The sequence below is a fragment of the Parathielavia appendiculata genome (genome assembly GCF_033297405.1).
Source record: "Parathielavia appendiculata strain CBS 731.68 unplaced genomic scaffold N657scaffold_11, whole genome shotgun sequence".
In the NCBI taxonomy this organism is placed as follows: domain Eukaryota; kingdom Fungi; phylum Ascomycota; class Sordariomycetes; order Sordariales; family Chaetomiaceae; genus Parathielavia; species Parathielavia appendiculata.
The window spans coordinates 12,541-23,953 of NW_026944230.1; the positions used below are offsets into that span (position 1 = coordinate 12,541).

Sequence of the window (11,413 nt, forward strand, 5' to 3'; positions counted from 1 at the left end):
TCTCTTTCTTCTCTTTCTTCTCTTTCTTCTCTTTCTTCTCTTTCTTCTCTTTCTTCTCTTTCTTCTCTTTTTTCTCTTTCTTCTCTTTCTGCTTGCGCTTGAAGAAGAACGGCAAGAAGCTAACGGCTCGATAGTAGAGAAAGAAAATAAGGGGTGGCGGTTGCGTGAGCTTCAAGTGGCAAACAGCTACGGCATAATCATTCTTAACCCCATGAGGAAGCACTACAAATTTCTCAATGCACCTCCGTGGATCTGCGGGTCGTTGCGGGCCAGCTTACACATTCCTGGCTGCTAAAATCCCATGGCGGGACGGGGGAGCCGGGCGGAGGTGGGAGGAGACGTTCTGGCTGGGGTGGCTGAATAGCTTGCCCTGACGGGGACGGAAGCGTCCCGAATGACGCTGGGGGAGACACAGGCGTGATGGGGAAAGCAGCTAATACGGCTAGCTGTGACTGTACCTCCTTCTTACGCAGGATGCCCTCTAATTTGGTGTTCTCGGCTCTCGCTTCCTCTGCTTCTGCCCCTCGTTGTTGAACCAGGTTATGCAGTTCGAGATTGCTGGATTTCAGCCTCTAAATCTCCTCATCCCTCTCCGGGATGAGGCCCTGCAACCTGCGAGTCTCTGCGATAGCTTGCTCGATCTCTGCCTTACATTTGCGGATGGTGTCTTCCAGCGAGTGCTTTTCTGCAACCGTCTTGGCGCGCTCCGCCTGAGACTCGCGGTAGCTGACATCGATTTATTCAAGCCTTCGCTTCGACGTCCCTAACCTCACGCCTTAGTCGGCGCCGCTCCTCTTCTGTCTCGGCGGCTGCAGACTTCAGGTGGTGGACGTGCTCGGCGAGGTCCTTCTTGGCGCAGGTAAGCTTGAAGTTTGTCGTCCTGGCGTCCTCAAGATCCCTTCCAAGTGCCTCTTCGCGAGCATCGGCAAGTTCCAGCTCGTTCGCATAGCCATGCATCTCCGCCTCCATCGAATGGTAGACATCGTTCAGCCTGGTCAGCTCATCCTTGATCATGGCCACACCGTGACGAACAGGATGAGTGGGCGAGTAGCTGGCGATCACAGGACTCGAGGTTCTGAACCTGAGCAAAGATGCTCTGCCTGACCGCCAGAAATGTCCCCTCGAGACCTGGCAGCGAGGTTGGTTCGGGGTCGCTGTCGCAGCTTGCCTCGGACTTGGTCGTAGCGAAGAGAATTGCCAGCCTCGAATCTGGGCGCACCGCCGCCAGAGTTCCCAAGAATTTTGAACGCCGTTTAGATCACATAGTCGCCGATCTGGAGGGGTTTGGACTCTCGCGCATCCTCGTCGTCTTGAGAACGGCCAAGCGAGAAGACCGAGACTCGACCACTCGGCCTCATCGCACGGTTTTGGATACCACCCCCAACGCGGTCTCTTCTTTGGATGACCTCTTAGTGATGTCGGCGGTAGTCTAAGAGTCGTACCCCCCGCTGTTTCGCTCCATCAGTTATTCGCGGCGTCGCGCGTGCTCAGGACGTTGTCTAGCGTTTGCTTAAATTCGGGTTAAGGTCTGTAGCGAGTGGGCTTCCGGATGTCGCTAAAAGATCTGTTCTGCACGAAGGGGGCCCCGGGGTCCTTTGGCTGCGGAAAGGGAAAGATTGAGCCCTGGAAGTCAATGGAAAAGGGGTTAAACAGTGCGCCAAGCCACAGCTGGTAAGCCTTATCAGGAAGACAGAATTTGAATTGTGGCTGAGAGTCACAGTGCCCCAGCAGTCCTCCCGTATGCCAAACAGTTTTGAACCAGTTGACATCATGCCTCAACAGCCACCGCCAATGAACCATATCCTCTTGCGAGTTCTCCTTGCCTGCATCATCTAATAGCCACCCCCTCAAAGATCGTACAAGAGACAGAAGTCCCGAACGCCCCGTTCTTCCGGCCTCCATTTCCGCGCCGGGAATCGGCAAAGACGCAACATCAAAGATGGGTCGCCGTTGCAGGCGCGTCGCTTCCGGCCCGCAGCGCAAGACCAGAGGATGGCCGACAAATCGTGCTCCACGAAGTGCTGGGGACCGCCATCCTCTGCGTCGCATTGATCACCTGGTTGGGGCAATGGTATATCTCCTTGTGAACATAGACGCTGTCGCATCCGTTGCAGTTGACTTGCTGGAACATTACGGTTGTGGAAGAGTAGACCCTTGTGGTTCCGTCCCAGGAACACGGGTAACGGTCCAGCTCCTCGAGAGTAGTTGTGCATCCTTTGCCCGGGGCTGGCTGAAGAAGAGCCGTATCTAGAGGCGGCACTCCATCTGGTGAGCCGATATTGAGAGCCTCGCGGCGTTCAAGAATCGGTCTCATCGGCTCGTCATTGATGGTGCCCAGGGGTGATGCCGGCGCAGGGGTCGGCATTGGAGGTTGGTCATGGACGATGGGTGAGGCTCCTGGGGTTTCTGATGCAGCCAGGTGAAATGGTTCGCTCCCTTCTGCTTTACGCGCCGGATGGCCTGGCTCCCCTGGTGGAACAATAGGGGACGATGACACAGGTGCAAGGGCCGTGAAGAAAAGGAAGATGGCTAATAGCTCCATGGCTGCTGGCGCACTGGGGCTGATGTATGTTAGACGTCGGCGTCGGAGACGTTCCAACTGCACCCGATGCCAGAAAATGTAGATGGGGCGCGTCCGATCTAAGTTGTTGACCTGGCTGCGAGTTGAAGTCAGCCTGGCGCCTTTTATGGCCACTCCGTGACCAGCCCAGCCTAGACCGGAGATCGGCTTCCGGGTCAGCAGACTGTCGAGGGAGAAGGTGCGTTATGCTTGTGTGCAGCACGACCATCTTTCGGGATGTCGCAGTCGTTAATGCAGCGCATCTCAATTGGGCGCAATATTACGTTGGCAGTGTGACATGAGCCATGTTGGCGTCCAGTGGGATTCAGATCTGGTTGGGAAATCCTGGGTGGCGGGTCGGAGTCTTCTGGATGCGGAAGAAGACAAGCTTCTCCCTGGGCCCGAGCATGACAGGAATGGCCCGAAAGCTGGGCTTATCCGTGTTCTCCAGGTCCTGGGAGGGCAAGGAGCAAAGGAGGTAGCATTGCAATATCCGGGAAGTGTTGGTCAAGTTAACCAAAGGGGCAAGTGAACTAGACAGCTTACCTTGGCGATGGGGCGGATAAATTGAGAGATGGTGAAACCATAAAACCACAATTCCGGGCCCAATGCAACCTGACACTTTTTGTTTCCTTCCGCGCACCCCGAGTTGGGAGAAATGTCGTCAGTCTTGAGTACCGAACATCGTTGAATACTCCAGTGCTGGATAATGAGGGTACCTTAGCCGTTATAAGACCGACCACATACAAGGCTTCTGCCGTTATGAACTTTGGGTGTTCCTGGAGGAAAAGTGAGAACGAGGTCTGGACCCTGGAAATGCCGGAAGAGAGAAAAAAGATTGGCTCCACATAGCGCCGATAGGCGAGCCCCAAGCACTGCGGGGTTTTCAGTGGGGTTGCCAAAAATAGGAACTGGCAAGACCTGTAAGCGCAAGCTGCATGTCCGACCGAACTTGAATTCTTCCATCCCAGGTTCATGCAGCATTCCAAGTGCATCCAGGAACCGACTTTATACCGTCAATCCATTCAAAAAATAAATAAATAAATAAAATTAAAAAAAGAAAGAGGAAAAAAGTCCCCACGGGCGATCCAGATTCCAGACGCAGTGAGCTCAAGACTCCACTCAGCTCGTTTACTGCAGCGCCCGTTGTCCAAGGCCAGGGAGGTGCAGAACCGGGCACAGCCTTTAATGGGTTGAAGGGGAAGCTGCCATCCCTTTACTTTTCCACTCATTACATAGCAAATATCCTCCGTTGTCAAGCACTGGAACTGCAAGCAAGAGCTAATTTCAGCATTCCGACAAGACCGTACAACACATTTCCCTTCATGTAATGGCCTGTCACATCAATAATGACATCAATAACTGAACTTGAAGGTCGCTTGGGTGCTGGTCTCTTTGGTATGTCTGGTGTGGCACCATCGGATGAGGCTGAAATAAGGGTAATTATGACCTCCACTTCTGGCCACTCGCAGGTTTCACGGCTCTTGAGACCCCTTCCATCCCCGCTTCTTCTGCCAAGGCACCAAACGGCCACGATGGCCACACTACGCCGTTATAATGCTGTACTGCGTTCTCCTCATCGCATCCAGGCTATTGCTGCCCTCGGCTGATGGCCTCCAAATCGACCATCCTTCCATCACTCCCCCCACATCGCCTTCGCCATCAACTTCGCAGGCTCTCATAACCATCACCGAACCTCCGAGCTCCGCGGCGCTCATTCCAGTCTACCCGCGCCTGTTCCTCCCCTCCACAGGCAAACCCGCCGAGGACGGCTGCACCCACACCAAGCGCGTCCCCAACAGGGCGCTTCAAGGCGGTACTAGTGATACACCTGCTGCTGTCACCATGACAAGCTACGTCAACTGCAAAGGCTGCACGGCGGTGACGGCCATACCCATGCAACACATTCTCGACCGGGATGATGCTCCTGGACCCGCTGGGCGTGGTTCGACAACTGCTGCGCCTACCGCTTCCACTGGTACTGCGACCGTTTACCGCTGTTTGGCCACGCCGACATCGACAGCCTCTTCCCTACCAGCGGCCCACCCTCCACCTCCCCCTCCATGGGTGGTATCGAGTCGTCGGACGAGGCCGGTGCAGCCGACACTTTTTGCGGCATGAGGCGTCTCACCCCGGAGTAGCTACTCAAATGTCTCTGCTCTGTCTATCAGACTATGGATCATAATTGGATTGGACTCAAGCGGGAGGTAGGGAGCATCTTTTTCTAAGGCGTACAGGATCAGAAGCAGTTCGCAAACGCACTCTGCTGCAGTTCGGGGGCCGGATTCTGCCACTATGACGATAGCCCGGTTAGCGCTTTTGAGCGTCTTCAATCATTCAGGTGCGATAGTTGGCCGAATCAGGTAAGTAAACGAAAGAGGCGGAGGGTGATTCAAGACGTAACGGAGAAGTCGTCACAGGGTGCTAATCACATGGGAGGAGTTGAAAAGAATGGGATATGGACAGAATTACAGCATCAGGTTTCCTTTGGGAAGCCCAGCTTGTTTCAAGATAGTGAGGTGGTTAAGATGTTTGATGGTGACAGGTTCTTGCAGCCAGCAACTGAGCAGGCTCAACTACCTAGTGAAGATCGATGTGTTTCGCTATGGAAGTCGCTTGTATTGACCGTCTGCTCGTCTAGATGCACGTTAAGTGGCCCGTGGGTCAACGGCAATGTAGGAAGAGGAATTTAGATCGAGTAAGTATCTAGAGAAACCAGTCGGTAGGTAAAAATCTACAAAATGCTTACCGTCCAACTCTAATTACCACGCGACTGAGGGACGGGCGGCTACGAAAACCCCACAAATTTTGCTCCGAAGTGGATTTGAACTCAAGCCACCACTCAGCGTAGTCCTCCCTCTTGCTCCCCAAGGCAGTAAACCACTGCGCCATCTGGAGGGCAAGTGATGATTCAAGAGATGGACCTTCTATATCTAGCACTGGGCTGGAGGGTGAGTCGAGATGAAAGGACGGCGACGCAGCCCATGAGTAAAACGGCGAAGCCATTAGCGGCTGAAGGGAGGCGGCAAGGGCTTGTGACCTTCATTCTCTCATCGCTGCCATGCTGATCTCACTCCCGGGTTTTGTGTGTAAAACAGTCGATTACTCGTCACCTCGGAAGAGCAATTGAGTAGATTCATCGGGCGGCAATCTGCTTCCGTTCACCTGGACTTGCGCAATTGCAACCCATCCAACCTTCCAGGCCCCGTAGCTGACATGGTCCACATCATCTCTCCTGGTTACGTCCCCGCTGCGAGGGATGTCAGTACCTGAAAATTGGTTCTGGTTCGGAGGAAGACGACAGCGGTCTTCGACAGGCCTTGGTTAGCAGATGGCGCCTGTCTGTACCAAGTCATGAGCAGTGTCACTTGCCTTATGGCAACGCGGCAGACTCAATGATGATCCTCCTGACGGGAGAAATCCCAACCCAATAGGAGAGTGCGGATGAACATCCCCAGAGCGGCTCCCAAGTGTTTGAAGTCTCACACATAAGCTCATTCTTTGGCGCGAGCCCGTTCTGTATTCGTTCTCGGCAACGCCAGCCGGGCAAAAAAGGATCGCCCGTGGCAATATCAGGTGCCGATGAAGAAGTCAGCGTCATGTATGTTGAAGATGGAGTTGAACCCCCGCGTCCGCGCCTGTTGACACTTAGCAGATCGTACACTAGCAGTTGGAGGCAGCTGATCACATACCGCCTCTCTCGCGTCCGGTCTGGAACCCCTCGCCGCGTCCGCCGTTGCGTCTAGCGTGGTCCCACCATTCGCCACCCCTCCTGCCACCGCAAACGAGGGATCACGGCCCGCGGCGTCCTTCAGCAGGAGCAGGCACCCGTTCAAGTCCTCGCTAACGGTGCTCAACACGAGCCGCTCGACATCTGAGTCACGAACGCCACGCTGGAGGGCTTGAGCCTGGCACAGGAGTGCAGAAAAAAGGAGATATCCCTTGGCGTTGGTCTCGCCGCACCGGATGCGCCGCTCGGTCCAGCCTATCGAGTACTTCACAGCTTCCAGCAGCTCCTGCCGAGGGGCGGCACCGCTGCCGATGCCCATGCCGACGGAGCTGTTGACATCAGGTTCGTTGCCCGACGCCGTCGACCGATCTATCGAGTGATCGATGCTCATGCTCTGCTGGAAGGACCGATCCTCTTGGACCTGCCAAAGAAGCTCCAAGCAAATCGTCAAGACTGCCAAAGTGGGAACGGATCGGAACGCCCCGTAGCCGCATGTAGCAAGCCTCGTGAAATCGTCCGACTGACTTGCGGTCCCCGAGTCCCCGGCCGGAGACCCGGTGGCAATGGCTCGATAAAGCTTGAGAGACGTCTCGACGCACATCTTCCGTGCAAAGTAATACGCGGGGTTCTTATGCGCCGACCAAAGCCAGGGGTAGTTGAGCGCCAGGAAGAAGCGATGCACCATGTGCTCCGCCAGGCGCAGCTGGAATAATGAGAGGCGTTTGGGAAGGATGCCGGCTGGGTCGTAGAACGGTTGAAGGGTCGCGGACAGTGCTCGGCACGCGTTGGTCAATTCGGTGTTCCATTTCAACGTCTCCTCGAAGGTGACCGGAGAGCGGAAATGGTTGACATAGTGGGCAATCGCCAGACGTACGGGAAAAGAGCGAAGGAGCGCGATCTGAACTGTGGTCTGGGTGAAGGCGTTTGGGGGTCGAGGTATTGATGGGAGCTGGGCGTTCTCGGCAATCTGGTCATCATCGTAGTTGGATGGTGGCCGCGTCTCGAAGTCGGACAAAGCGAGAAGAGGCGGTGCGCCCGAGTCCAAGCTGGACTGTAACACAATTTCCAAGATGGAAGCCCACAGCCGCCTTCGCATCTCTGTTTCGTATACCGATATGCTTGGTTGGCCATTCGGGTCGCGATGAAGGCCAAGGTGCATAGCAGTTCGCAGCAGGGAGCCGGCGCCGATCCAGGACAAGTCGCCTCCAACGCCGCAGGTTTCCCTCGCTAGATGAAGCAGGCACATGACCTGCAGGCCAGCAAAACTGACGAGAGACTTCTCGGTGGGCGAAACAAGCCAGACCTGGGCCTCGTGTATCCATTGAGCAGCAGAGCGGCGCAGAGCGGCCACGTCATCTTGGAAGCAGGTTCCGATGGCCATGCAGAGTTGGAAGAGGACCACAAACGTCGGATCGGCAGCTGCAGGGTTCTCCCAGTACTTCTGATAGGCCTGACAGAAGGTAGGCCGGTGCAAGATCCTGTAGACGGTCTCAAAAGTTCTGAAATACGCGTCGAGGAGTCGGTGAGCTGTTTCCTCAGGAGGGATGGATGTGCCCAACTGCCATGGGGCGGATGTCGCAGCCCTTGTGGATGAGATGGTCCTGCTTAGATCCCTGCATTTCTGTAGAGCAAAGTACGCGTCGCAGTTCTTGTCTGCCTCAACGCGGTCGGCGACGTTGACAACCAAGGGGAACTGCCGGACTGTCAGCGCGACAGGTCATGGTACCTTGGTGACAAAAGCGGTGGCTTGACGACCAGGGAAAAGGCACCATGGTGCACCGACTGATGGAGGCCAAAGAAAGAGTGGACTTGGCAAGGGGGAACCTACGAGTTTGTCGCCGTTCGTCAGGAACCTTGGGCCATACGGCCGGGGAAGGTGAGGATGGTCCGGGGAGAGCGTTCCGTGCGCCGAGCGCGACGGTGGTGAGCTATAGTCCGGGCGCCTTAGGGCATCGGCGAGCTGCTGTTCCAGCTGCCGGACCCGCTCGGCGAGTGCGGCCGTGTTGCCGAGTGGACTCATGGTCCCGGGCGCTGAGTCGGAATGATGCGACTGGAGCGTCGAACGCGGACTCACGGCTGACGGGGGCTCGGCGCTCTTGCCGGGTGGCGCAGCACCGGAGCCGGGACAGGAAGGATTCGAGGTTGGGGGCGGAGCCGGCAACGCCATGTCCCTGAAGGTGAAGGCCGAGCCAACAGACGCGCGTTCGTCATTCGATGACGGCGAGCGTTCGGGGCAAGGCGCCGCGGCTGCCGGGGCCGGAGAAAGCCTCCATAACCGGGGTTTCGGGCGACGGGCTTCCTCGTAGGTGCAGTTGACGATCTTAGACTTCATGCAGCTGGCGCATGGCTCGTTGCGGTCGCAACGGATCTTGCGTGTTCTGCACTGGATGCACGAGAGGGCAGGCCGGTTGCGCCGCCTGGGCTCCCCGGGCTTCATGGTCCCTGGATTCCCCGCGGAGGCAGGTGGTGTGCTCTGCAGCGGAGACGGCGCCGAGCGCAACGCAGGCGCCTCGGTGACGGCCATGTCTACCTCCATTTGTCCGCGCCCGGCGTCGACGAGACTCGGTGGCCCCGTGGAGCCCGGGTTGGGCGTCGCGTGTGCGCGTAGGAGCCGGTTAGGTCGCGTGAGGGAAAAGAAAAAAAAAGAAGGGTCAAAGAGAAGTATAGTCCCTCATACAGAAAGAGCCAATGTCGCAATGCAGCCCAATATCCGTACCATACATCAAGGTGAGACGCCGTTCTGCTTTCCGTACAAGGAAACAGGGAAGAAAGGGAGCACGATCCTGGGCAAGCACGCGGGCACGTCAATGCTCTTCGGCGCCGACCGCCCTCTTACGCTCTGCCGGCCTCCCGAGAGCGACCAAGCCAGCACGAGGACCGGAGAAGGGTGGTGCTGCTGCATCCACTCCTTATCCACTCGCGACTTCCTCTTCCGCGGCTTCTCGTCTCGGCCTGGTGGGCTGGCTGCACCTGCCCACGAGGATATTGGCCTTCGATCGGCATCTCGGGCGGAATGCGGGGGCTGGGAAGCTAATCACCGACAGTTGCTATTTCTGGACTAACGTCGGACACGAAATTCCGGGATTGGCACTCAGATTTTCTGTTTCCCGTGGGGAAGCAACGCCACAGAGAGTCGCAATCGGGACTAAAAACTACCATCTGTCGGTAAGGTAAAATCATGTATTTGAGCCGAGGATCAAAAATTTAACATGTGGAATTGAAATACCGGAACGCTCGTCTCTCTGTGCACTCGATCGACATGCCGGTAGCTCCAGAGTTGACAACGGAATTAGGGGCTGTTCATGGGCGGCTGACATGCATGTTTGTTCTTCGGAAACCATCAATCATCAGCGCCTCGGAGACTCCCGCCGCTTCCTGTGTAGGCTCCTCCCGGGCACCGTGCCAAGACATTTATGGCCAAGTGGAACCCATTATCTCCGCGACCGCCGGGTTGATAGGTCCGGTTAGGGGTACCGTCAGATGTGCAGGGTCCTCTGTTCGGTTGACCTCGCCTTCAGTTTTCCACGCCGCGGTCATCAGCCCCGAATGGGTGGGTGAAGATGGGCACGACGTTGTCAGGGGCGTGGAGCAGTTTAGTACGAGAGACATCCGACGCTTTTCTCGAGCAGAAGCAGAGTCAAAATTCCGTAACAGCATTATACGGTACACATTCCGACGAGAGCGTCCTTAGCGGCAGCTATCCTGCCGAACCTGGAATGGGACGGAGCAATTCGATAACACGGCAGTTCAAAGGGCAATGAGAACCTGCTCTTCTGTTGGATACGCTCTCCACTACAAGTTGCACAAATTGCGTAAGTACCGAGCCAGTAAAGCGAACCCCCCAAGCTGCAAGTAAAGCGACTCCCCTCTTATATTAGTTAGGGCAACTCTAGGTGTTGGATTTGGCAGGTGGTCAGAGAGGGCAGTTCAGGGGTGACCAATGGCTTGGCACCAGGATTCTCAGGATCAGGAACAGGCAGGGAACTTCTGGGAAAAAAACAGACAGGTACATCATCATCAATTGAGTGGTTGCCCATTTTTTTGATACCCAATCACTACGGTGCGGCACATTCGTGGCTGTTGGCTTTCCAACACTAGGCTGCCTATACCAAGATTTTATATCGAAACTACCTTAAAATACCAGGTTTATCGCTACTTATATCACTACTTGTATCGCAACATATAACTAATGCTATTTATATAACTATATAGTAGTTAATCTATTATATAATTTATTTCCAAATATTTATACTACTTATTCTATAGCTCTTAAGCTCTCGTATATACTTACCACTTATCTTTTTATATTTCTTAGCCTTTAACTAAGGCGAAGCGCTCGCTGCTATTATAGGTTCGCATAGGAGCAATTGGCCTAAAAGACTTCCTCCCTTAACAGGCGGGTCTTTGGAGTGCCTATGCCGTTATGCCGCTCTGCCACTGCGGGAGAGCCCCGGAGACGGTGACCCACCTGGTACTTAGATGCCAAGATCAAGAACTGAAGGACGTGAGACCCCAGCTCAGAGACAGGCACAACCTACATAATGAAGGTGCTTGGAATTGCTCTAGCGCAGCGCGGATAGTCACCTGGCTCACGAGCCTTGGGAGACCGGTTGAGTATAGGCTTTCGATTGACCTGGAGCGTGAGGGAGCAGAGGAAGACCCTGAGGAAGGCGGAGGAGGGACTGGGAGCCCGGAGGAGGCCAAGAAGAAGAAGAGGAAAAGTGCACCAGGCTCTAACGCCATGTTGGAGCCGCAAGCACGCAGCGCGAGTTATGCAGCTAAGTGACGAGCACGGCCAGACGGCCGCCCACAGCTTCGTCGTTACCAAGCCGGAAAGGTGAGTTCTGGACTGCTGGATAGGAGGGACTGCTGAGAGTGCCCGAGCGGCAACTAAGTCGCGCGGGCGCATCACGGGAGCGGATGCCTTGCATGTAAAATTGTAACGGTCTCAGGTAGTATATTGCAACTAGCTGATGACGACTCTACGAGTACACTGACCTTGGAGAAGAAAAGGGGAGACGACAGACACTGGTAGCTCGCAAGCATACTTATCCTCGTAGGCGCGCTGGTCTGAGCGCGTTGCTAGAAGGTTCGGTGTGCTGTGGGGCGAGTGGGAATAGCCT

General features: G+C 55.5%; 6 protein-coding genes across 6 annotated transcripts; 1 reads left to right on the plus strand and 5 right to left on the minus strand.

Annotated features, from left to right (window-relative positions):
- Window positions 1-268: 268 nt before the first annotated feature.
- N657DRAFT_692014 (uncharacterized protein) lies at window positions 269-1,014 on the minus strand (the record flags this gene model as incomplete). Its single annotated transcript, XM_062797136.1, has 2 exons — window positions 269-710; window positions 769-1,014. 2 exons carry the CDS (start codon window positions 1,012-1,014, stop codon window positions 573-575), a joined length of 384 nt encoding a protein of 127 aa, XP_062645226.1. The 3' UTR covers window positions 269-572.
- Window positions 1,015-1,933: 919 nt separating this feature from the next.
- N657DRAFT_577721 (uncharacterized protein) lies at window positions 1,934-2,365 on the minus strand (the record flags this gene model as incomplete). Its single annotated transcript, XM_062789266.1, has 1 exon — window positions 1,934-2,365. The coding sequence occupies one exon, from the start codon at window positions 2,363-2,365 to the stop codon at window positions 1,934-1,936; it is 432 nt and encodes a 143-aa protein (XP_062645227.1).
- Window positions 2,366-3,909: 1,544 nt separating this feature from the next.
- Window positions 3,910-4,681, plus strand: N657DRAFT_635518 (uncharacterized protein; the record flags this gene model as incomplete). Its single annotated transcript, XM_062791348.1, has 3 exons — window positions 3,910-3,958; window positions 4,033-4,111; window positions 4,150-4,681. The coding sequence occupies 3 exons, from the start codon at window positions 3,910-3,912 to the stop codon at window positions 4,679-4,681; spliced, it is 660 nt and encodes a 219-aa protein (XP_062645228.1).
- A 1,451-nt stretch (window positions 4,682-6,132) lies between these two features.
- Window positions 6,133-8,814, minus strand: N657DRAFT_657558 (uncharacterized protein; the record flags this gene model as incomplete). Its single annotated transcript, XM_062794823.1, has 3 exons — window positions 6,133-6,198; window positions 6,253-7,983; window positions 8,119-8,814. The coding sequence occupies 3 exons, from the start codon at window positions 8,812-8,814 to the stop codon at window positions 6,133-6,135; spliced, it is 2,493 nt and encodes an 830-aa protein (XP_062645229.1).
- A 745-nt stretch (window positions 8,815-9,559) lies between these two features.
- N657DRAFT_647620 (uncharacterized protein) lies at window positions 9,560-10,269 on the minus strand. Its single transcript, XM_062793357.1, has one exon. The coding sequence runs from the start codon at window positions 9,945-9,947 to the stop codon at window positions 9,702-9,704; it is 246 nt and encodes an 81-aa protein (XP_062645230.1). The 5' UTR covers window positions 9,948-10,269; the 3' UTR covers window positions 9,560-9,701.
- A 315-nt stretch (window positions 10,270-10,584) lies between these two features.
- N657DRAFT_107129 (uncharacterized protein) lies at window positions 10,585-11,262 on the minus strand. The gene has a single exon (XM_062785757.1). It carries the CDS (start codon window positions 11,197-11,199, stop codon window positions 10,825-10,827), a length of 375 nt encoding a protein of 124 aa, XP_062645231.1. The 5' UTR covers window positions 11,200-11,262; the 3' UTR covers window positions 10,585-10,824.
- Window positions 11,263-11,413: the final 151 nt, after the last annotated feature.

What these genes read in the sequence shown, in the direction of transcription:
- N657DRAFT_647620 (XM_062793357.1), bottom strand. Translation starts at nt 9,947, where the DNA reads ATGCTGTTACGGAATTTTGACTCTGCTTCTGCTCGAGAAAAGCGTCGG.
- N657DRAFT_107129 (XM_062785757.1), bottom strand. Translation starts at nt 11,199, where the DNA reads ATGCGCCCGCGCGACTTAGTTGCCGCTCGGGCACTCTCAGCAGTCCCT.